We start from the raw sequence: 25,540 nt of genomic DNA, 5'->3' as shown, positions 1-25,540 counted from the left end.
ATAAAAGTGTGGATGGAAGACCACGTTGCAGCATCACAAATGTTCTTAACCACGCCCCTGGTGGAGTGAGCTCGCAAACCCTCAGGAGGGTCCTTGCCACCCAATCTGTAACATTCAGCAATAGTGAGGATAATCCACCTTGACAAGAGCTGTGTGGTAAAAGCCTGGCCCAATCGGTGTCCAGTATACCCCACAAAAAGTTGGTCGTCCACTCTGACCCTGGGCATCCTAGAAATATAAAAGCTCAAAGCTCTCCTAGTGTCCAACCTATGGAATCTCTCCTCTTCCTTACTAGGATGAGGAGGATAGAAAGTACCACCTTCTGGCTCAAATGAAACTCAGAAACTACCTTAGGTAGGAGGGAAGGACGTACTCCGTACAACCCTATCCTTGTGGAACAAAGTAAAGGGTAGCTTAGACAAAAGTGCCTGCAACTCGCTCACTCTGCGAGCAGATGTAACTGCAATCAAGAAAACCGTCTTGATGGTCAACAGTCTCAAAGGACAAGAGTGCAAAGGTTCAAACCGAGCACCCATCAAGAATTTCAAGACTAAGTTCAAACCCCAAAATGGAATCTGAAAAGGGGATGGCGGGAACACATTTGTGAGCCCTTTTAGAAACTGGGTAATCAAAGGAATCTTAAAATATGAACATTCTTTAGACGAGCGCTTGAAAATAGATAGCGCTGCCAGGTAACCTTTAATGGTACCCACTTGAAGACCCTTGTGGGTCAAAGAAAGCAAAGAACCATCGGAATGGAACACTGAAAAGGATCGACATTGTGTCCTCTGCACCAGTCGCAAAACTTATGGCAACGGTACAGGAATTTGGTTGCTGGACTCCTGGCCGAAACCCGAAAGTAACACCTCCATCAAGTAATCTGGGAGGTCCCAATCCTTACATCTCAACCTTTCAGAAACCATGCATGAAAGTTGAGAATCTTGACCTCTGGATGGAGAACCTGACCCGACACCCCCGTAGAACCTCCCGTCCCCTCTCTCCTGGCCTAATCCGGAGCTATTAGGATCATGCATGACCCAAACTCCACAACCTCTTTAGAACATGAGGAATGACGGGGAATCAGAGGAAACATGTACAGAATTGAGAATGACCAATCCACGGCGAACGGGTCCCCTAAAGCTCCTCTCGAAGGAAATTACCTTGAGCATTATGTCTTGCACTTTCGGTTGGCACCGGTCGCGAACAGATCCACTTGAAGGGTTCCCCAAAGGGCGAAGATCTCTTGAAGGACTTCCTTAGCCAACTGCCACTCGTGGGAGACCGCACTGTGCCTTCTCATAGAGTCCGCCGTCGCATTCTCCTCTCCGGCCAGAAATTCCTTGCTGTATCGTCCAGAACCAGAGCTGCATCGCCTCTCTGCACAGCGGAAGTGACCCTAAACCTCCCTTTTTGTTGAGTTAATGCATGGCCACTGCGTTGTCAGTCATGATCAGAACACACTTCCCGTGCACAAATGGCAAAAAAGCCTTCAAGGCTAGCCTGATGGCCCTCAGCTCCAAAAGATTTATATGGAGTTTGGACTCCGACTGAGACCAACAACCGCCGATGGTCAGCTCGTTGGCGTGGGCTCCTCATCCTGTGAGGGAAGCATCCGTCACTACCGTCACCTCTGGCCACGGTTGCCAAAAAGGCTCTCCATCAGATTCCCTTCTCTGGGCCACCACAGAAGATCCTGTGAGACTGAGCGGAATCTGAAGGAGATCTGACATTCTGTCTGAGAATTGCGACCACTGCGTCTTGAGAACCCATTGAAGAGATCTCATCCTCAGTCTGGCCTCTGCCACCAGAAAAATGCAGGATGCCTTGAGGCCGAGCAACCTTAAGAATTCGAAAGCTGTGAGACTCTGGGCATGTTGAAATTTGTTGACCATCTGGACAATGTGATGAGCCTTCACCTTGGGGGAGGAACACAACCCCAGGGATGGGTCCAACACCACTCCGATATATCGGAGCTGCTGGGAAGGTGTCATGTGGGCCTTCTTGAAATTGAGGGAGAAGCCCAGTTCGTGAGGGAGTGGCAGGTGACTTCTAGATGAGCCAATGCTTGTTCCGGATAATGTGCCATAATCAGCCAATTGTCCAGGTAGGGGTAGACATGAACCCCCCCCCCCTCGATCTTGGTGAAGTCCATCAGGCAGAGGTCAACCTGAATGGCAGGACCCGAAACTGAAAGTGCGAGTTGCCAACCGCAAACCTCAGGTATTCTGTGCTTTGGATGGATCGGCACATGAAAATAAGCATCCTTTAGGTCCAATGACACCAACCAATCCTGAAGTCGAAGGGCCTGAAGGACCTGAGAAAGAGTCACCATCTTGAATTTGCCCTTCCTGAGGAACTTGTTCAAGCAACGTAAGTCCAAGATGGGTCTCAGTCCTCCGTCTTTCTTGGGAATCAAAGAATATGGGGAATACCAGCCCTTGTTCCTCTCCGCCACAGGCAGTAGTTCTATAGCGCCTTTCTCCAGCAGGGTCAAGATTTCCTGCACAAGGAGCGGATCCGGAATCTTCAAAGCGAGCTTCCCCGGTGGATTGTCACGAGGCCGACTCAGGAAGGGGCAGGCAGTAGCCGTGGGCTATTGTTTCCAGAACCCACGCATCTGAAGTAATGGCTCGCCACTCTTCGAGATGCTGAGACAGTCTGCCCCCAACCGGCGAACAATGAGACCTGGCCTCATAGCCGTTTTGGAGTGGCTGTTGCAGTACCTGAAGGCAAAGAGGCAGCTGCTTGAGCGCTTTGGCACCTTTTCCCCCCATCCACCACGAGGAACTTTACGTTGGCCCCTTTGCCTGGCTGCTCCTCTTGCTCTACCAAAAGAGGAGTAGTAACAAAAGGAACCACCCCTCTACAGCTGTTCCCTAGGACGAAAAGGCAGAGATTGACGCACAGCTGCATCCAAAGATGTAGCAGCTGCTTTGGCGGTCTGCAATCTCTCCAGGCTCTAGTCAGCCATGCTGCCAAACAAATGAGAACGGTCATGAGAAGACAGGCCTGCACATCAGGTGCAAACCCTGACTTCTGCAAACATGCAAACCTGTGTATCACAGTGCTCGCAGCCATGGACCGGCTGACACCATCAGCAGTGTCCAACACACAGTATCCTTGCCATCCTGCACAATAGCAAGAAACGCATCCCTTTCTTCCCCCTCGGGACTATGCTCAGCCGCCAGAGAGACAATTCCACAGAATGTGCAAATATTTTGTTAAGGCACAGTTGGAGGTGGCCGATTTCAGTGCCGTACTCCCAGGCGAAAATACCTTGCGTGCCCATCCATCACAGCGTTTGTCCCCATCAAGAGGGATGATAGGGTACGCTGCCTGCCTCGAGGTGGCCCTGGCCGACTGGACCACCAAACTCTCAGGAGTGGGGTGTGTGGATAGGTAGCTGGGGTTGCTACTGGATGGGCGGTATTTCTTAGTGAATGACTTGTTGACCGCCGGAAGAGACTGGGGTGTTCCAAGTAGTAGCCACCCTTTTCTGCAACGCCATGTGAAAAGGCAACACTGGGTCAGTGGACAGACTCTGATCTAAAATGTCCGTCAGGTCATCCTGGTCATATTCAACTGGAGGGCCTGACCACCGTAGGTACTCGGTAAATCTCGACATCAATCGCCTATAGGTTGATTCAGCAGGAGTCCCCAAGCTCCGGTATACCAAACTCCATTTCAGGAGATGTGTCAAGGCCGCTGGCATCATTTAAAGACTGACGCAGATCCTCCATCTGACTGTCCTCAGAAAAGAATATCAGGAACTTGAGGAGTTTCACCAGGAATATCAAAAGGCTCCAACTCCACATCAGACCTCTCCTCATTCTCATATGTTCTGTAGAGAATGAAAGAACTCCTTAGGGACAGGAGCAGACCTGGATTCAAGAATAGGCCTCACAGTCTCTGACAGAGCGTTTCTCGGAGGATCCACAGCCACAGGGACCTCCAACCGGGCCGTCTTCAGCGCAAATTCTGGCCCACATGCCCAGAGGGCGTTGACGTAGACAAAGGCGCCGACAGCCGCACTCAATGGACACAGCGCTGATTGTGTCAACGTCTTCCTTGACCCCTTCACAGACTTCGCCGATTTTGTTGGAGACCAAGACCGCAACCTGGATCTTGCACGTCTCTGGCAATCTACCAGATCCTTGTCAGAACAGGAAATCAGCAGTTCCCAATGTTTATCGCGCCAACTGCCTGGGCCAGAGGGCGTGCGAGCGTCGGACCGAGACCGTTCCCCGTCGGCTTCAACCGAAGGCACGGATGGAACAGTGCCCAGAGATTAAAAAACTCCATCATTTTCTCCCTGAATGCCTTCCATTCCTCCGGAGTAGAGGATTTAGTTGGACAAGCCACTTTCCTCACAGAGCCATCATCCGACGAGGATGGTGAAGGTGAACAGTGACCCCGCTTCCGGGAGTGCCTTGACGAGGACGAGTGGCAGTAACCACTCCGGGACCGAGATCCCCTGGACTCCCTCCGACGGGGAGAGTCACCCCTCGAGTCGTCGGTGGGAAGACCAGTAGTCATTTTGGATTTAGGGGTTTGGAATTCAACCCTATCTGCATTTAGCCTTACACTCTCGCAAGGCCTTGGCAGTCAACGACTGGCACTTCGAGCAGTCGTCTGTGTCATGGCTCTCGCCCAGACACCACAAGCATATACAGTGCAGGTCCGTGATGGACATCTTGGACTTACAGTCCTGGCATATTTTGAAGCCAGGTAGTAAGAGATTTGGAAAACCTCACTATCTGCGCTGCCAACCTATGTCAGAAAGAGACCTGTAACAAGGCTTCTAATGGTTATGTGTTGTTAGACAATAGTGTCATGAAGAAATCACAAATTCCTTCCTAAGGAGTTATACAAGTTATCAGATGTATGGTTTAAACACAATTTTTTTTTAAATGTTCCATATACAGAAAACGCCAACACGTGTTTCAACCCTAACCGGGTTGTCTTTAGGGCATAAACAAATATAACTAACAAAATAATTACCCATAGTGCATAGTCCGTCTTTCGAATACCGAAATAAATGTTTGTCAATTATAAATGCACACCATTTAGATACAAAAAATACACAATACACAAAAAACACAGGCATGAAGAGAAACAGGGCTGGAGGAGGGGGAAGAAAACAGAATATAGTGAGTGAAAAGCTCAATATTATACAAATACATCATACCATCATGGTTGAGTCAAGAAATGCTTTGGTGAGCATATTCATATCCCAAAAGGGTGAGGTTATTAACCGAAAAGTACCCGATATTTTCAAAGCGAGATACTAAGCTGTGTGCATAAAACCGCAGAGCGTTGGGTTGTTTAAAATTCTAATCTGAGGGGGACATCCATATGTGTTTTATCTAAAAAGCAGATATAGCTTGCTGTTGTACTAACCAGTCACCAATAAAAAGGAAGAGTCACAAAAATTGTGCACGTTTAAATGAAAAAATGCTCTAAAGCTCACCTACCATTTTCAATATATTCACAGTTGCGTGATGTATTTTCAAATAGGCATTTTATCCCGAGTCAGGTTTCCAATTTAAAGACTTGTTGTCAGCTCGACATGTGATATACTAAAGCATGAGAAAAATAAAGGAAAGTGTATCGTAAATGTCCACCCAAGCCAGTGTTGCTTTCACATTGATGCAGGAGCCAAACAATGTAAGGTGACTCATTAAAGTGATTCTGGGCAGAAAGCCTTGTAACTGGGTATACATTTAAACATTATGAGCTTACCTAATTTACGCTTCAATGCGTTAGGAACTCGCAGTTACTGCCGTGTGTCTGGTCGCAGACTATCGGAATGTGGGTGTTGGCTGTGTCGGCCTATAACCGGCCTCGAAGGTAAAGTAGACTATGGTCATGTGACCCGAGTGCTCAGAGGTTGCCTGGCAACCCTGTGCAACTCTGCCACGTAGTGTCCCATAAAAAACCATCCCGCAGGTTTCTACTTTGCAATTAAGTTTTGCAAATCAAAAGCAACATTTAGTCACTAAAATAATGTGAATGTATTTGCGTTTAACACAGCTTAGTGTTAACTAATTACTGGCATCATTGCCGTGCGTCTGGTCTTCTAACGAGTTCGTTCATCCAATTACCTGCTGTTGTTGCCTGGTGCTGACAAGCCAGCTGCACAGTGAAGCGTGCCAACGTCTGTTTCACATGTCGGTAATGCGGAAATACGGTTTTATGTAAAGCTGTAAAAGAGCCTAAATAAATATGACATCAAAATTTTGCAAATGTCCGGATTAGGATAATAATTAGACAAGTGCATGTTAAGAAGTATGTAGCTCATGTTTAAAATTATTAGTGTCAGCGGCAAATAGTACTGATATACCGGTCAGAAAAGATCAATGCTACATTTACTAAGTTTTGATAATATTAATGGCACGCTTTAAACGTAGGTTTCAGTGCCTGTATAGCACTCCAATAGGTCAATCTAAAGATAGGTGTGAACCTACGCTAGGTAATATGCATGAATGAGAATTAGTATGTTACGGCCCAAGACCTGATACAATGGTGCAACTAACACAGAGAGAGGGGTATAGCTTAATGTGGGGCACTAGGTGATAAGAGCAGCCAGTGTCTCCCAGACTGCTACATGTAGGTATTAATTAGATCTATATTAGTGTGTTGGATAAGCCCACGGTAACCTTATCAGTTAGTATACCTGTTGATATGAGCAGCCGGTGACTCACATGTAAATATAATTGGGGTCTATGTTCATATATGTGATGGGCCTCATCAGTTAATACACCTATTGGGATGTGGTAGCAACGCCAGTTCTCCAAATTACATAAACCGATTGCTTATATCTTAGATAAGTAGATCATAGAAATACATTTAATTCATGTTCCTGATTTAAACCAAGCTGAACACATCGTAATTTACAAATCATGCATGCTTCTTCTTGACATAATCTCAATTGTCTATCGCCACCTCTTGTATGTGGCTTGATGTGTTTTAGACCAACGAATTTAATGTCGCATCGGTGTGCCATTTGATGTTCCATTTGCCAATGCAATGCAAAAGGCAATTTGGCATCTTGACTATTCAAATTGGCAAGGTGTTCTAAGATTCCGATTCTCAGCTCCCGGATGGTACTGCCAATATACACTTTCTTGCACACACAGACAATTGCATATATGATGTACTTTGAACGGCAATTGATAAAATCCGTAATATTGACTTTGAGATCTCCATGACAGGTGAATACTTTAGTAGGTGACAGAGCAAACTTGCAAAAATTGCATGTCCCACACTTATGAAAGCCACTGGGTTTGGTATTCTTAGATAACCAATTGTCCTGTCTATTTGAACCAGATTTCAAAAAAGAGTGACAAAGTAGGTTTCTGAGAGTTGGAGATTTTGAAAATGTAATCATAGGTTTCTCTGGGACATACGATACCAAATCTGGGTCTAGTAACAGGTTCCAATGTTTGTTCAAGATGTGATAGATACATTTAGAATCACTGGAAAATTTAGTGATAAAGTTCACGTATTAAGGAAAATTGGCAGAGGTTTTGGCTTGTGGACCCGGAGTCTGTGATAATAGAGAGGATCGTGCCATTGTTTTGACATCTTGTAATGCTTTGATGATAATTGGAATAGTGTAACCTCTCTCTTTAAATCTGGTTCCAACACTCTGTGGTTTTATGCACACAGCTAGTACCTTGCTTTGAAAATATCAGGTACTTTTCGGTTCATAACCTCACCCTTTTGGGATGTGAATATGGTCACCAAAGCATTTCTTGACTCAACCATGATGGTATGATGTATTTGTATAATATTGAGAGCTTTTCCCTCACTATATTCTTTGTTTTCATTCCCCCTCCCCCATTCCGGTTTCTCTTCATGCCTCTGTGTGTATTGTGTATTTTTTGTATCTAAATGGTAGGCATTTATAATTGACTAAAATTGATGTTGGTATTCGAATGACGGACTATGCACTATGGGTCATTATTTTGTTAGTTATATTTGTTAATGCCCTGAAGATGGCCCGGTTAGGGTTGAAACACGTGTTCGCATTTTCTGTATATGGAACATTAACAAAAAAATGTGTTTAAACCATACATCTGATAACTTGTATAACTCCTCCTTAGGAAAGAATTTGTGATTTCTTCACGACACAACTGTCTAACAATACATAACCATTAGAGGCCTTGTTAGAGGTCTCTTTCTGACATAGGTTGGCAGCGCAGATAGGGAGGTTTTCCAAATCTCTTGCTACCTTATTGATCAAAGGGGTTTCTGAGAAATTACCCTTCTGGTCCTCACTGCTGACGCATACCTCTCAAGAGTCTAATATACCCTTTAGAAATATACGGGAATCAGATGTACAATTGCTTTTGTGCGCACCTCCTATCATAGGATAATTTCTCAGACACTAACCTCAATATTTTAAAGCCAGACCGCTGGGTCGTCGGGGTAGAAGACATTATCGAAGTAGATAACGAGGTGCGCCGAGTTCTGGAAGCAAACAAGTTTGCGGAAAAAATAGAACTGAGGCTACGGGCGCAGCGTGTGCTACTTATAACATCTGATGACGTCACCCTCCACGGAGGCCTTCAAGGGACTTCGACCCGAGGCCATGGACGCAGGACGCCGTGTACCGAACAATTAACGAAGCAGCACAGCTGTGGACATACGTCAAAGTTCTGGAATACGTTGGAGGACACAATCCATTCGAAGGTTATTTATCTGTAGCATATGCACCCCAGCACACAGACTGATAAATGCCCATGCTGAAGCTTTTCTAATGATAGTTGTGCAGAGAGGCAACAGCATGCAACTTTTGAGAAGATATGTTGGAAAAGGTACGCCTACCTGTAACAATAGTTGGAGCATAGACCCCTCCATAAATCAATTTGCTCTAAATTACTTTCCAGTAGGCAGGATTCTGCCAAACTGCATCAAAGTGTTCTAACAGCCATGAATATGGGGTGAACCAATCCAATACCTGGGAACCATACTCCTAGACATCTTTAGAATCACTCCAAAACCAATGGTTGATACTGACCTTGCAGAGAAGCGATAAACTGGTACACCTCCTCAACACTCCAGCTCCCTGGATCACTGGATAGGAAGACAGGGCTGATGCCAAGCAGATCTGTGGTGGGTGGGGCACTGTTGGGGGTCCCAGGATCACGCTCACTGCGTCCCGATGCTGGGCCGGGTGAGGCTGGTGAGAAGGCCTCGTCATAGCTGGAGTTGTCAGAGCCTCTACTGGAGTCTTCCTGAGTCTGTGGGCATAGAAAAAAGAGGTGAAGAAATATAGTTTATGAATTCCAAGACTGCAATAACGCAATGAGTTAAAGCGGTGAAGGACCGGTTCCAGGAATAGAATCGGGGTGGGAGGATACATGGTTAAAAGAAAAGAACTTTACTGTTGGCAAGGAGGTGCCTGTACTTTTTTCTGATTGGTTTACTGAGTTTTGTCGCCAATGAGTCCTAAACGTAGGCCTCATCAGCAACGAGACAGATGGGCCCCGCCCCCCCACCCCCGTGAGAAATCCTAAGCTTCTCAAGGTTATGGTGCCACAAAGTCTCCCTGTTCCCAGCGTGTGTAACCGTGGACAGTAAACTCCACAAGATCTTGTGAAGAGGATTGTTTAGATCCTATTCTGGTGTGGGGTTCTGAGATAAAAATCTAAAGGTTCCAGCAATTCACACTAAGGTCTTCGATTAACTCAGTGGTAGAGGGCTAAGCAGATTGACTTAGATTCAAGAGGAGGCAGGATTGGTATGAAGTACAGTTAACAAGCTCAAAGCATGTTAAGAAACAGAGGTCCTCACAGGTAAGTACAAAGATACACTATTAGTACAAGTAAGAAGATAATCACTGCCCTTTACTAACACACACACACCCTGCCCCCAATTGGTAACACCGAATTGGTTACCTAACACTTTAGAATACAACAGTTAATCATTGATGTGTACACTGTAAATTGCTTAAGTGTAGACAGGGTGAACTTTTGTGAACCCTTTTTGTACAAGCCTTAAGATCATTAGTATTTCTTAACATATAACAACAATGCTTAAGAAGTCCATCTGTACCCTTTTCAGGGATCAAAAGCAGGTGATTTGCCCTACCACCTTTTCCGTAGTACATCCAAGTTAAGGGTGTTATGCCCAATGCAGGTCAATGAAGATAGGGGCACAAAGAGAAGGGACCTTGACCCCCGGACTCCAACTTTCAACACCACAGGAGAGGGACTTGGTGGAGACAACATGGCTGACTAGAAGCTTATCTGACACATCGCGCTCAGGCACAGACACCAGTACAGGGTCTACCCAGCTTGAACGTGGCTCCAGTAGCACGAGAGGACCACTCAGGAGCAGCATACTGAAGTTGACATTGGTTAGTCTAAAGACGGGGTCAGCAGGCCCTCAGGAGTAGCATGGTCAGACGTCTGGGTAAAGCAGGCAATTTCTTGTGGTCAGAGATGGCTGTGGCAGGTTAGCAAGCAGAGCCCTAAGGAGGCTAGCAAAGTTTTCTATGGCGAGGCAGGAAGGAGCCCATATAAAGTTGCAGCCCACTTCCAGGAGAATGTGCAAGCAAAATAAAGACCTAGTAGTAACTTCCGACTGTGGAACAGCGACCGATTATTGCAGGGCTTCGGATTGGCTGGTCCCACCAGTCCATAAGTGTAAGACACCTAGATGAGGTCTTCAAAGTCGATTTGAAGGCAGAGGTCCAAAATACAGTGGATGACTTTGCCAAAGCTGTTGCAGCAGTCCTCAGACTGGCATCTCACGTTCCTCTGGCTTCAGATGCTTTGAACAGGTGGTCGACAAAAACTGCTCCAGATCCTCTTAAGAAAAGTGGGCTGGGGATGCAGCAGTCCACCTATGGAATTGAATTGCAACAAAAAAACAAAAAAAACAGGTGGAGGATGTCCAATCAGGGAGCCTGCCACTCCACATTCTCCCAGTAACAAGACCTGGCCGAAGTGTGGATTGAACCCACACATTTCCAAAGCCCAGTTTCAGCCAGTTAGCATTGGCTGGGAATCCAGTGCTGGACTACTGCAAAAAGGCATGCCCTTATGTCAATTTCAAGCCTAAAAAGGAAGGAAAATGGCCAATAAAACCAAGCTGGACACATACAACAAGGCTTGTACCACCCGTCTTAAGAATTTGGTTCTGAAAAAGCCATTATTGCAGTACAAAATAAAGGTGCATGGCTATGCATGAAGAAGATAAAACGGTTAATTAGCATTTTTTTTGGCACGAACCACAAAATTAACTGGGATGATTGTAAAATATTTTCAAAAGGACAGCACCTACCTAAAAGACTGCAGTGAAGGCGTCTTGCTCTACATTTTAAAAATAAAAGGTAAAAAACAAAGAAGCCGCACCCACTTTTTGGGGCAGTGTTAGCATGCATGTTTGGAAGTCATCACAAGCACTTTGTAACCAAGTAAGCCTTCTTGTACAGCGCTGCAGTGCCTGAGGAGTGTTGTGCGCTCTATAAATGCAAATAAAATAAATAGCTCTGAGAGAAGGTTCTAGGGGCCTTCCAGTCAAACTCAATTAAGGTAGTGTAGCGGACATTTAAGGCTTAGACTGCTGGGATATGGGGATGGTGTAATTGGACAGAGAGAGAGAGCGAGACCCAGCGAGAGAGAGGGAAAGAGACCCAGAGAGAGAAAGAGAGAGGGAAAGAGACCCAGAGAGAGAAAGAGAGAGAGGGGAAAGAGACCCAGAGAAAGAGAGAGAGAAAGAGCGAGAGAGAGAGAGAGAGAAAGAGACCCAGAGAGAGAGAGAGAGAGAGAGAGAGAGAAAGAGACCCAGAGAGAGCGAGAGAGAGCGAAAGAGAGCGAGAGAGAGCGAGAGAGAGCGAGAAGAGACCCACAGAGAGAGAGAGAGAGAGAGAGAGAGAGAGAGGGAGAGAGAGAGAGAGAGGGGGAGAGAGAGAGAGAGACCCACAGAGAGGGAGAGAGAGAGGGAAAGAGACCCAGAGAGAGAGAGAGAAAGAGAGAGAGAGAGACCGAGAGAGAGAGAGAGAGAGAGGGAAAGAGACCCAGAGAGAGAGAGAGAAAGAGAGAGATATATATGGAGAGAGACCCCCAGAGAGACCGAGAGAGAGAGAGAGACCGAGAGAGAGAGAGAGACAGAGAGAGAGAGAGAGACAGAGAGAGAGAGAGAGAGAGAGAGAGAGAGAGAGAGAGAGAGGGAAAGAGACCCACAGAGAGAGAGAGAGAGGGAGAGAGACCCACCCACAGCGAGAGAGAGGGAGAGAGACCCACCCACAGCGAGAGAGAGGGAGAGAGACCCACCCACAGCGAGAGAGAGGGAGAGAGACCCAGAGAGAAAGAGACCCAGAGAGAGAGGGAGAGAGATGGAAAGAGACCCACAGAGAGGGAGAGAGGGAAAGAGACCCACAGAGAGGGAGAGAGGGAAAGAGACCCACAGAGAGAGGGAAAGAGACCCACAGAGAGAGAGAGAGCGAGAGAGAGAGAGAGAGGGAAAGAGACCCACAGAGAGAGAGAGAGAGCGAGAGAGCGAGGGAAAGAGACCCACAGAGAGAGAGAGAGGGAAAGAGACCCACAGAGAGAGAGAGCGAGAGAGAGAGAGAGCGAGAGAGAGAGAGAGAGAGAGAGAGAGAGAGAGAGAGAGAGAGAGGGAAAGAGACCCACAGAGAGAGAGAGAGAGAGGGAAAGAGACCCACCCACAGCGAGAGAGAGGGAGAAAGACCCACCCACAGCGAGAGAGAGGGAGAGAGACCCACCCACAGCGAGAGAGAGGGAGAGAGACCCACCCACAGCGAGAGAGAGGGAGAGAGACCCAGAGAGAAAGAGACCCAGAGAGAGAGAAAGAGACCCAGAGAGAGAGAAAGAGACCCAGAGAGAGAGAAAGAGAGAAAGAGACCCAGAGAGAGAAAGAGAGAAAGAGACCCAGAGAGAGAAAGAGAGAAAGAGACCCAGAGAGAGAAAGAGAGAAAGAGACCCAGAGAGAGAGAGAGAGAAAGACCCAGAGAGAGAGAAAGAGAGAAAGAGACCCAGAGAGAGAGAAAGAGACCCAGAGAGAGAGAAAGAGAAAGAGACCCAGAGAGAGAGAAAGAGAGAAAGAGACCCAGAGAGAGAGAAAGAGAGAAAGAGACCCAGAGAGAGAGAGAAAGAGAGAGAGAGACCCAGAGAGAGAGAGAGAGAGAGAGAGAGAGAGAGAGAAAGAGACCCAGAAAGAGAAAGAGAGAGAGAGAGAAAGAGAAAGAAAGAGAAAGAGACCCAGAGAAAGAGACCCAGAGAGAGAGAGCGAGAGAGAGAGAAAGAGAAAGAAAGAGAAAGAGACCCAGAGAGAGAGAGCGAGTCCCAGAGAGAGAGAGAGCGAGACCCAGAGAGAGAGAGAGCGAGACCCAGAGAGAGTGAGAGCGAGACCCAGAGAGAGAGAGAGCGAGACCCAGAGAGAGAGAGAGAGCGAGACCCAGAGAGAGAGCGAGCGAGACCCAGAGAGAGAGAGCGAGCAAGACCCAGAGAGAGAGAGCGAGCGAGACCCAGAGAGAGAGAGAGAGCGAGCGAGACCCAGAGAGAGAGAGAGAGCGAGACCCAGAGAGAGAGAGCGAGACCCAGAGAGAGAGAGAGCGAGACCCAGAGAGAGAGAGAGCGAGACCCAGAGAGAGAGAGAGCGAGACCCAGAGAGAGAGAGAGCGAGACCCAGAGAGAGAGAGAGCGAGACCCAGAGAGAGCGAGACCCAGAGAGAGCGAGACCCAGAGAGAGCGAGACCCAGAGAGAGCGAGACCCAGAGAGAGCGAGACCCAGAGAGAGAGAGACCGAGACCCAGAGAGAGAGAGACCGAGACCCAGAGAGGGAGAGAGCGAGACCCAGAGAGAGAGAGAGAGAGACCGAGACCCAGAGAGAGAGAGACCGAGATCCAGAGAGAGAGAGACCGAGATCCAGAGAGAGAGAGAGACCGAGACCCAGAGAGAGAGAGAGACCGAGACCCAGAGAGAGAGAGAGACCGAGACCCAGAGAGAGACCGAGACCCAGAGAGAGACCGAGACCCAGAGAGAGACCGAGACCCAGAGAGAGACCGAGACCCAGAGAGAGACCGAGAGACACCCAGAGAGAGACCGAGAGACACCCAGAGAGAGACCGAGAGACACCCAGAGAGAGACCGAGAGACACCCAGAGAGAGAGCGAGCGAGAGAGAGCAACAGAGACCCACAGAGAGAGATCGACCCACGGAGGGAGGGAGAGAGAGAGATAGAGAGCAAGAGAGAGAAAGAAAGATCGAGAGAAACCGATCGAGACAGAGGCCCAGAGAGAGATGGGGACCCACAGAGAGATGGGGACCCACAGAGAGATGGAGACCCACAGAGAGAACTGGTAAATCTTCCTGACCTGGGTCAACCCCAGAACCTTTTGCTTTACTAGTGGGATATTTTTCCTTAATACCTCAGATAATCTTCAACTCCTTTTATAGGTCATTTTTTTGACTCTCCATAGTGTCTTTTTAAAGTTATCCTCTTTAACAACGCATTGGCAATAAGTGCCTGTTGTTGCTGGGTTTCCCTAGGGGCTCCCCTTTGAACTTTTTTGCTAACCTTGAGTGAACTAGAGTTCCCAAGGGTATAAAGGATATTTGGAACCCTTTTACATTTCATTCTGTGAAGCCAGCACACCCCACCTTATGTGGAGTGCTGGGGACATACAATGTATCCCCTCTCACATGAAACTAACAATGTTGTTACAGGGACAAGCTTACCTTCAATGGCTGGTGGCAGTGACACCTTGTATTAATTTGGTGCACCTTTACCGCAGGCTGTCTTCACAGCTGCATGCAGTAAAGGCACCCAATAATGCTCATTTTACCAAAATGGCCCCCGTCTTCTATTTTCGCCATTTTAGTGTGTTTCTTGTTCCTCCCCACCCCTCCCCCCTCCGACATCCAGGGCGGGAAAATTCCTTTGTGTGGTTTTTATCTTCAGCGGGAGTCCCCTGGACTCCCCACCCAGGCTCCAGACTGTGTGAGGGCAGGAAGCGAGGGAGGAGTCCAAAACTCCCCAGCCCTTTGTCTTACACCTTGCTTGAATGGGGACAAATCCCAGTGGGGGGCTAGCTGTCCTAAGTGGGCAACCAGAGCGTCCCTTGTAAAATGCGGGGAGAGCATGCAGAGGTTGTGCTGTAGTTCCTGGTAAATGCTGCGAACCTGGAAGCTGAAGAAAAGTCGATCAATGGAACAGAAGAGGATGAAGGAAAAGTGGCTGAACCCATTTCCAGCGACTGTAGAGCCTGCTATGTAACCGGAGCCTGCTGTAGCCCTTCCTTCCAATCGACCTGGGGACTCTGAAAACAACGACCCCGACCCAGAGCCTGGTGAGACCCACTAGAGACTCAAGACGACCTGCATTTTGAGCCATCCCACGCGTTGCTACGACCTTGCATTGCTAATACCCTGGGACCTCAAGCAATCGTGCGGTGCACTGTCTTCCGAATTCTGCTGAAACTTCATGGGCATCCTGGTGGATCTCGAGCGACACGAATCGAGTCCGAAAAGTCCCCCCAACAGAGTGCTGGACTTTAGTAACAATGAGAATTCAACCGCAATTGTCTGTCTTCTTCTGTGCTCCTTGAAAAAAGGTGCCAAATCCGAAGAACCGCATTCGGCCGCAAGGGAAACCTTGACTAGAGCCTTCTTCATCGATCCCCTGCTGCAAAGTCCTTTCTAAGGTCTTGTTTTCAGTCATCACGACAAGGAATCCACTGAACGGGTATTTGGCTGCAGTCCCTGAAGTCCTCCTGCTGCAAAATCTTCAATTCTGAGGTACTGTGTTGGCTTGGGTATGTACTTACCATAAGTCTGTTAGGATTTCTGTGTAGCTGTGAGGTATTTTCCGTGATCGGGAGGCCTCTCATCCAGTGCACCCAGTCCCACTGCTAGAATCCTGCTAGGGTGTCTTCTGCGAAGACCCTGGACCCTCTTCTAAGCCTAGAAGTACTCGCCTGTTTGCCCAGTTTTCCAAAGGAACTCTGACTTTTGCTGCTAAAGAACCTATTCTGACACTGCCTGTTGGTCACTAGTCCTAGTGACCCCCATTCTTACAATGAGTACACTCATGCTCCAAGAATAAGGGAAAGACTTTGAAGGGATTGGGCCTTTTGCCTAGAAAAGAAAAGAAATGTTTAAAAGTTACTTACTTGCAAAGAGCTGGTTGGTAACGAATTCTAAGAGTGAACAGTTACAAAAGTTCTTATTTACCTTGGATGTGTAATGCACTATTCTTAAAAGTATGATTAACATGTTTTCTTCCTTATAAGCGGTTTTGCCAGTCTAATAGAAAGTAGATGTGAAGGTATATTACTCTCCTGCTATTAGGTTGTGCCTCTTCCCAAAATTGAAGTGTTGGTTTCACCAGATTATTCCTGCAGGGTAATTTTATGAGTGTCCTCCAACTGGGTCTTGCTTCCCCTGACTTGCCGTTATCCTGTCCAGAATAAGTCTACATTAGGTTGTTGCCTACCTAGAATAGAGTCATTGAGTAAAAGTGTAACATTGGGTTTTACTTTCCCTGTGCTATCTAACCTAGAGTCTGTGGTTCTAACTGTCCCCGATAAGTCATACTTCAGTTATCCTTATAGCTGGGAAATATCTAACCTGGACTGCTTATGAGATATAAAAAGAATATGGGGTTTACTTACTTTGTGTTAGCTGTGTGTCATCCAAAAATAAGTTACACAAGTTATTGCAAGAATTATTACAAGAGATGGAAAGAATGGCGTACCGGAAATGACAAAAATAGAGAGATATAGAGCATTCAATGGCCTCTCATGCCATCTAGTGGACTATTATAGACATTACCTTACCCATTGTAAAAGTTATACCGTTCAATACATTACATAGATGTTTTATGTATTCATTAAAAATAAACATTTACTTAAATAGCAAGAAGAAAATTGTGAAGAATATTAACTAAGAAAAAAAGAAAGAAAACATGTGAAACATAAGGAGAACAAGAAAAAAGGTAAGTAGAACCTTTGGTGGTATGTATTTTATGTCTTTTGGTGGGGTAGGTAAATTGGATTCAGTAATTTTGGCCTATTCCCCAGAAAAGACAGTGAAAATCTGAGTCAGGGAATTTGATTAAGTAAGCATCAGTGTGCCTACCCCCCCTTCCCTGTCCTCCATAGAATAACACAGGGAACAAGTCCCTTTGTCTCCCAGCTCCATACCACTCACCTTTGGTCGACGTACCTGGGCCGGGGATCCTCCTGGTTTAGCCTTCAATCTGGAAGAAAGGAGAACACTTACCTTTCCCCATTTTAAATTGTCAGAACTTTAATAGTTTAAAGCTAATCACCACCACAAGCCCATTGCATCCTTTTCACAAGAATTCTTCCCTGTGACTTTTAGGAACAAAGCCCCATTCATCTTAGACTTCTAAAGTCCGGATATTGAACTTGTGACTGATTCCCATCCTTTTATTTGTTGATGTCTTTTAAATGAATGTAATGGTGATTTTATATATTTGTATTATAGAGTATTGTGCAATAGTACTACCTGCTAGTTTCATTTTTCAGTGTGTTCCAAAGGCCTTCAGTAAATAACTTTTTATAACGGGCTGTCTAAATTGAATTGTGTGCTATTATGTGTGTACTCATTGAGGGCTCCTGGTGCCACTCACACTCTCCGGGGACTAAACCATGACTGCTCTTCGTTGTTACCATGATTGAGCTTTGGCTAAACTCACAGTTCCCTCTTCACCATAACTGGGGGGGCTTCCTAAAAGCTGTCCACCAGGCCAGATTCTAGAAATCCATCTGAACAGTTGGCACCACCAGAGGACCAGACTAATTCAGACAATCCAAAGCTGATCCAGCTCTTCCATTGATTTCCATGAGGGACTAACTCCAGGTTGTGTGGATTCAAGTACAGAAATGCACTAGGAAACTAGCAGCAAAATGTGGTATATCATGGATAAGCCTACAACCATCACAGGTAGAGCCACGAAAACATTCTTTCTAAACAAGTCTCAGCCGTAACTGACAAAGCCTTTTAATTACCTTCATAGATTGTTCTCCCTAGATTTCTTTACAGTTTCACAAATGTCTCCTATTATATTGGGTCCCAGTTCTTTCGTTTACTTGACACCCAAGCCAGAGACTTCCTCTGGGGGCAAAACCGTCACAGAGTCTCCCTATAGGTTTTGTCCCTACCATATGGTGCAGGCAGTGTACACCTACCTAGATTGGAACTATACTACTTGACTGTCCAAATAGGCTCCATCACAAAATGGTTGTCCGACGAGCCCACCTCAGAGAAAACGCTGCTCCAGCGCATGGTCTTACCTGCTCGCCTCATGGAAATCCAATGGCTACCACCCAACTGCATGAACGTTCTACCGCTCCTTGTGACACTTGGCAGAAAATTCTGGTCCCGAGTGCTAAAGCTCCTGCAAGTCTGTCACCCTTATTCCTCCAACACTCCAACTGCGGCCGATGCTTGCAAAAATGAGGATTTGGCAACAATTCAGCACTGGCAGGTATGGGGAGTCTCCAGATGGGGTGACTTGTATGAGCCCGTGACGTTCCGAGACCTAGATAACCTAACTCAGACGGGGCTGCCGAAAGGACAATTCCTGGGATACACGAAAGTTAATTGAATTGCAAGTGTCAGATGGCAGGGGTGGCCGGTTGAGCCAGAAGAGACGGAACTCCTGGCCTTAATGTATATGCTTGAAGATGGCTGGAGGACTGTATCTAGACTGTACGACTGCCTGCTGAACGGGTCAAACTTACCAAATCCGAAATTGAAGACATTATGGGAAACGGATATAGATGCCACGATCACTAACCAAGATTGGGCGCTTGTACTATATTTCCCCACGAAAGTCTCCCGGAATACCAGATTTAGGTTGCTCCAGATTAATGTGCTCCACCGTACGTACAGGACTCCCAACAGATTAGCTAAATTCAATGAAGATAAATGTCAGTCATGTCCGTGGTGTAAACCTGACGCAGACCTAAGCCACATGTTCGGGGTATGTTCCAAAATACAAACCTTCTGGTCCCGTGTTGAACAAGCCTGTAGGGTGGCCGGTATAGCCAGATATAGCTGGAACCTACTGGAGTGCCTGCTTGGGGCAAACCCCAGAAGGGGAGAAAATAAGCATATCATCAGGTTCATGGATTTAGCCTGCATCCCTGCTAAACACGTCGCATCGCCATGTACAAAGGGCCCACAATACAAACTGTGGTATCTTGAACTTGAAACTTCGTGCGACGCTGAGACAAAAGCCTGGGCTGGGTCACTACACGATATGGACGAACTCCAAGCCGGAATTTATTAATCTTAGAAGGCACTTGTCGTCGGAGGGGTGGAACATGGTAAAGACAAGCCCCCATGAACTCCAACTAAATGTTGTGTCACACTTGCCTGATAGAAGAGCAAACTGCCTCCACCCTTTCCTAAACCCCCGTCTACATTATTATTATTGTCGATTCCTTGCTTACTCACCTTTGTGTGCCCATGTCTTGCCTATGGTCCCACATTGACGATATTCTTATCTCACCTTGCACGAGAGCCCAGTTAAGCACGGATGCTTTATGTTTGGTTTCGATTCCCCTTCCACCTACATCTTTTAGCTCAATTTACACTAACTGGTTATCTAGCTATGTTTGCTTTATATGTACATTAATCCTGACATTTGCTGAAGCGACCCACTAACGGTCATTTATACCAAACGCCAATAAACAAAGTTTAAAATAAATATTACCTTCAGTGAAGATAAAGAATTGTTTTGACATCATTGAGGATTGAGCATTTTGTTAGAAGCGCAACACCGTACACCTTGAACCACCCTTCTCCTGCTACCCGCCGCCACCCCAATACAGAGTTAACCTGCTGCTACCACTAGGTGATGCGATCAAAAGCTTAAGGAAACCCTGTTCCTAGTTGTGGGCTAGCTTCAAACACCTGTACCCAGGGACTACAGGGAAGGACTGGGATTCATGGACCGATGTATGTGGGGTTAATTGTAACTGAGTCACCAAAATAGGATCCTGCCACAACATGTCCGATCATCCACTTCTCTATGACGGCCTGATTATCAGCTGCCTCCCAGGGAGCTATAGATCAGGAAACCTCATTCACAGTCGGGGCTCCCAAACCCAACTTGCAAAGCCCTAGCCCTCATGATATCACCAAAAGTAATGAAGCAGAAAACTATGTTCTCGTCAAAAGAAGCTCTTGTGTCAGCAAAGCTTGCAATTTACGCACAGTCTTCCCTGAGCGCTGAACATATTCATAGGTCTGCAGGATCATGGGGAGTGGGCCACACAATTATAGTTCTGCAGACAACACAAAGCAGACTCTTGGAGCGCTGTGAGAGCTACTTGCTAGGCACACTGCACCAGCCAGTGGATCATAGAAATAATCCTGCCAACCTCACAGCTATAACAGGTTAATTAGCACTCCTACACAACATCTCAGAACAGGCCATGTGAAAGGGGGTGGGGCAGAGGGGACAGAAAGCCAAGCTTACCTGGGCCCCTAGCAACTTTTGGGAAACTTCCAAGCAGAGGCATCAGTAGGGAAGAGTGGAGGATAGAGGGGAAAACAATTTAAATATTACAAGGGGGGCTGGGCAGGGGGAATAAAAAGAGGGGCAGGAAGAAAGCCTGGTTGAAGATAAAAAGAAGAACGGCAGTTGGAGGAGATTCTGTTAAACCAAAAGGATATGTGCCAATACCTTGAAAACAAGAAACCTGAACATGAAGCATGGACTTATTGAAGGGAAGACCACTATTCAGACGGGCCACAGAACTGCCCTGGCAGCAGGATTAACTAATGTATTGCAGTCTCAAGATATCCTGACAATAGGAGGGGTGTTGCAGGATTGGATTAAGTGCATCAGCAGGTACAGGCATATATCCCGAATTGGGATCTTAAACTATGTTGCAGGTTATGATATTAATACACCTGCAGAACTGGAAATGATAGCTCATTACAGGAATAGCGTGGAGTGCTAGGAATAATGATTCAGATGAACTGGTAGCATACTGTGTGCCGCTCCAAGTAGGGAAATAAGGGCAGAAGTGAAGGACTGAGGCACATTGAGGGAGCTGTTGGCCGTTATCAGTCTTGGAATCATAGATTGTTGCAAGTCGGGCATGAGGTGCATTGTCAGAATTTAAATGAGCCACAGTCTTGGAAAAGCAGATGGTGTTTCAGTTTAGGAGATGAAAGTAGATCTACATGGGTATGGTGCCCTCTCACCTGCAGACGCTTGCCTTGTATTTTCGACCGTGCAATCTCTGAGCTGCTACGCCTAGGCGCTGGTCGCCACACACAAGCATTGTTGACTTCCTGAAGCTCCATCTTTTTCCTTTTCAGCTGGAACTGATAACTGCAGCTCACGTTGTACCTGGGCAGGAATACACAGACAGGGAGAAAGTTAAAACAAAAAGGACAATCTTATCAGAAGAATGTTCATAAAACATGAATTATGTACATAGAGAAGGACACACTGGCGGTGCAACAAAAAGTTTAATCAAGGGTAGGCTAGTTTCACACTCAGTAGCAACATTTACCTTTTAGCACATGTCATGGAGCAAAACCTTTTTGATCCACGGAACTTTTGAGCTGGGGCATATTTCCCACAGAATTCACACTGCAGGAGGTTGGCCTTCTTGTGCATCTCTACATGTGGAAGAAAACACAGGGCAGGTCATGAGGGGAACATGAAAAGAAATTGATTAGATTGTAGGTGATGAGGATGCACGAGAGAAACAGGGACTTAAAGCTGTTAAGCTGCATTGTATATATTCATTCAGCAAAACAAAGTTCAAGGCCTATTCAAGATAGTACATTTAAAAAAGGATGGATAGGATAGACAGAAGGGCTCACCCATCATGCTTCCATTGTCTCCTTCAAGCAGGTCACATGAATATTCGGGAAGATCAGCAGGCACCTCGTCTGTGGGTGGTTTTTCCGTTTCTTTCAGCATTTGGGAGCCACAGACCTAGCACCAGGAATAATAAACATTGAGCATAGGGTAATCCTTTAAGATCAAAAAAGAAAATAAACCTATTTGTACCCACACCCAACTGCAGCCCGTACTGCTCTTGAATGCACAGCTTATATTTCCACTGTACTGTCTGCTCTACCCATTTCTTAGGAAGGCTTCAACAACTTCAACCAGAGGTTTGGGTCTCTGCTCATATGAACCAGGATTTTTGTTACAAGGTTCAGAACAAAAATGTTGCTCAAAATGGCTCTACTATCGGACCACAAGGATTACAATGATTGAGGCTTTGTCTCCAAAAGGTCACTAGAGCATGTGTAGCCCTTAAGGTTGTGGGTCTAGGAAGGTCTTAGAAACTGGAAGAAAGGCTCTAGATGAAAGAGGTGTACCCAGAGAAGGCAAGAGGTGGGGGGGGGGGGGGGGCACAGACAGACTAAGGAGCAAGAAACCAAGGAATGTTGATATTCCAGACACAAATATGTTAATGGTCTGTTGGAGAGGTTCACCACTAACTGAAGGTGAAAAAAGAACTTTACAGATAGGTTTGAAATTTGTACCAACATACAGTACCAGTATGTTCAACACCAAAGATAGATTTCATAAGCTTGTACGCAAGCTTAAATTGCAAGTATTTTTTGAAGAATTAGATCCATCTGAAAGCGTACGCACAAAAGAACCAGAATACATTGAAGTCAAGCCTAAAAGTACATTCACAGCCCCTATCAGTGTACCAGCAATAGAGATTTTTTGAGAAAATGCTATTAGCTGATCTTAGAAAATTACATTTTGGTAAGCCCAAGTAGAACAACCTTAATATAGGTGAATTTGATCATTACATTCTGATGAGAAGATTACCATTTGTCCAGACGACAATGGGGGAGGCATTGGTGATTAACACGATTGATTATTTGACTGAATGTCCACGACAACGAAATGATACCACAGTATACGTCACTCTAGACAATGATCCGACCGAGATTATGACCGAATTGGAAACTATCTTAAAGATGGCAGAAGAGATGGAATGGATCTCACACAAAACGAAATCATTTTTGTTCACCCAATACCTTCAGATACCACATTTCTATTTGTTGCCCAAAATACATAAGAGTCTAATCAATCCACCTGGAGGACCAATAGTGGCAGCCTCAGGAGGTATCCTTCAACCTATGGGCGCCTACATAGATTACTTTTTTCAACTATTGATCCGAAAAGCTCCAACATACATTAAAGACTACTAATTTTTGTTGCAAATTTTGATCAAGATCCAACGTACACTCTTAGTCCACAGTCCCCTTTCGTCCATACTGTATGGGCGTCACTTGCGAGTGATGGGAGACAGAACCTTTTTCACCAGAAAAAACGTCTTCCCCTTTAAATTTAGAGGGTCGCGGCCCTGGGAGCATGTGCTCACCTGACTCCGCCCACTGCCGCCACTCCTCAGTCCCCATTGAAGAGTCGACAATATTTAACATTGCCTAATGATACCAGTATTAGGGGGGAGAAGGTTGGGACGTATGGAGGAAAGGGGACTATGGACTAAGAGTATATTAGTCACTACGGTGAGTAAATATTACTCTTACATCCCCGTCCCCTTTCCTCCATAATGTATGGGCGATTACAACTGAATGTAGCCCCAGGATGGAGAGGAGACCCTCCTTAAGCAAACTTGTTACTTAGAACCGCCTACCCAAAAGCAGAGTCTGATCTAGAGGTGGCGTCCAAACAGTAGTGCTTACAGAAAGCCGAAGGGGTGGCCCAGGTAGCCACCCTGCTGATGACCTGCCACGGCAAATGCCGTTCAAACGTGATGGCCATGGCTTTGGCTCTGACCGCATGGGCATGCAAATTGGCTGGCACTGGTTTGTGCTGCCCCTCATAGACCTCCTTGATGGCGGCAACCATCCACCTTGCTATTGAGGCCCCTAGTCTGCCTTGAACCACTAAAAGTGATAAAGAGGGCATCCGACTTGTGAAAATCCTTGGTCCCGTCAAGGTAGTATTTTAGCATCCAGACGGCGCAAGACCCTATGAGGCTCATCCTTGGGGGTCGGCGAAGAAGGTGGGCAAGATTATTTCCTCGTTCAGATGGAAGGAGGTGGTCACTTTGGGTAGGAACGCCGGGTGTCCTTGTGAAAGATAGTGTAGGGCTCGGATGCCACCAGAGCCTGGATTTCGCTAACTATGCCAGCGGAGATGAAACCTACGAGCAGCAATGTTTTTAAGATGACCAACCTGATGTTTGCAGACGCCATTGGCTTTAACGGTTTGTGTGCCAAGGCGCCCAGCACTACATTGAGGTCCCACACAGGATGTGGCTTCTTTATAGGCGGGTAGAGCCTGTGGAGGCCTGCCAGGTGTCGTTTGACCACCGGATTAGCAGAGGAGAAGAATCCATCCTCTGAATTTCTGTAGGCTCCTATGGCTGCCAGATAGGTGCGGCATGTGCCCACCTGAACTCCGGAGTGGGCGAGGTGTGCCGAGAAGGAGAGTACATTGTCCAACATGCATTTTAGGGGGTGGATCTCCTTCAAGTCGGCCCAATGACAGAATCTGGACCCTTAGCTCTTATATTGGCTCCTGGTAGCTTTGCTTCTGGAGCCCTGGATGATCTCCAGGTTAGCCCGAGATAGGCTCTAGTGTCTGTGTGACCTACTCAGGAACCACGCTGTGAGGGCAGGCTTGTGAGGAGCGGGGTGGAGTACCCTGCCCCCTCTGCTGGGTCAGGAGAGGCTGTAGATCACCCTGTGTACCAAGTGGCGTGGGAGGGAAGGCGTATGCCGTCATATAGTTTCATTGTATCTGGACTGCGTTGCCCAGGGAGCCTGAGCCCTGTCCCTGCAAATTGCTGGCATTTCCTGTTGTCCCGGGAGGCAAATAGATCCACTTGGGGTTGCCCCCACTTGAGGAAGATCTCCTTCAGCACCAGATTGTTCAATTGCCACTTGTAATTGTCCGCCCCCAGTCTGCTGAGCCTGTCCGCCTTCAGGTTGGACTCCCCCGCGAGGTGGACAGCAGTGAGGTAGATGATGTTCTCCAGAGCCCATTCCCACAGGCTGACAGCTAGGATGCACAGCGGAGGGGATCTGGTACCCACCTGCTTATTGACATAGTACATGCTGGTGGAGTTGTCCGTCTGGTTAAGTGCTGTCTTGCCCTGTGTCAGAGGGAGTAAGGCCTTGAGGGCTAGCCATATGGCCTTCAATTCTAGCCAGTTGATGTGGGACTCCTGTTTGTGCAGAGTCCAGACTTCATGGACGCTGTGACTGTCCAGTGTGGCTCCCCAGCCTTCAAAGGAGGAGCCCATAGAGACGGTAACCTGCAGGAGAGGCTGCCGGAAGGGCTTGCCCTGCCGCAGGTTGCAATCCGCAGACCACCACATGAGGTCCGGTTGGAGAGATGAAGAAATGTCAACAGGCTCCGCTTGGGAGCCCCTCTCCGGATTCCATGAGGCTGCAAAGTGCAGCTGTAATCTCTTCATCTTGATTCTTGGATCTTGGGTGGGGTACGGCCAACAGGACCGTGCCATAATACCCAGCAGGTGTTGGTACCACCAGGCCGAGGTCACT

At 46.9% G+C, this 25,540-nt stretch overlaps 2 protein-coding genes across 3 annotated transcripts in view; one reads left to right on the top strand and one right to left on the bottom strand.

Annotated features, from left to right (window-relative positions):
• PHC1 (polyhomeotic homolog 1) overlaps positions 1-25,540 on the bottom strand; it is a 325,158-nt gene that overhangs the window by 106,820 nt on the left and 192,798 nt on the right. For both annotated transcript variants that reach the window (XM_069650568.1, XM_069650569.1), the window contains 4 exons: positions 21,854-21,968; positions 21,538-21,646; positions 21,224-21,371; positions 9,026-9,248 (listed from right to left, as the gene is read on the bottom strand). In XM_069650568.1, the coding sequence (XP_069506669.1) occupies positions 9,026-9,248; positions 21,224-21,371; positions 21,538-21,646; positions 21,854-21,968 (595 nt within the window). The remainder of the gene's footprint in view (positions 1-9,025; positions 9,249-21,223; positions 21,372-21,537; positions 21,647-21,853; positions 21,969-25,540) is intronic.
• LOC138581455 (RNA-binding protein 25-like) lies at positions 9,778-14,348 on the top strand. Its single transcript, XM_069652778.1, has 6 exons — positions 9,778-9,803; positions 11,977-12,211; positions 12,527-12,714; positions 12,760-12,910; positions 13,040-13,510; positions 14,196-14,348. The coding sequence occupies exons 1-6, from the start codon at positions 9,778-9,780 to the stop codon at positions 14,346-14,348; spliced, it is 1,224 nt and encodes a 407-aa protein (XP_069508879.1).

Source organism: Ambystoma mexicanum, chromosome 3p, assembly GCF_040938575.1.
Source record: "Ambystoma mexicanum isolate Mex_15411 chromosome 3p, UKY_AmexF1_1, whole genome shotgun sequence".
In the NCBI taxonomy this organism is placed as follows: domain Eukaryota; kingdom Metazoa; phylum Chordata; class Amphibia; order Caudata; family Ambystomatidae; genus Ambystoma; species Ambystoma mexicanum.
The sequence above is the reverse complement of the archived record's forward strand: the minus strand, read 5'-3'. Positions and strand labels throughout refer to the sequence as shown.

Excerpts from the sequence above, each read along its gene's own strand:
- LOC138581455 (XM_069652778.1), top strand. The coding sequence starts at position 9,778 with ATGTTAAGAAACAGAGGTCCTCACAG. Across the intron at positions 12,715-12,759 it reads GGGAGAAAGACCCACCCACA|AGAGACCCACCCACAGCGAG; the intron begins GCGAGAGAGAGG and ends AGAGAGAGGGAG. Across the intron at positions 12,911-13,039 it reads AAGAGAGAAAGAGACCCAGA|AGAAAGAGAAAGAGACCCAG; the intron begins GAGAGAAAGAGA and ends ACCCAGAGAGAG.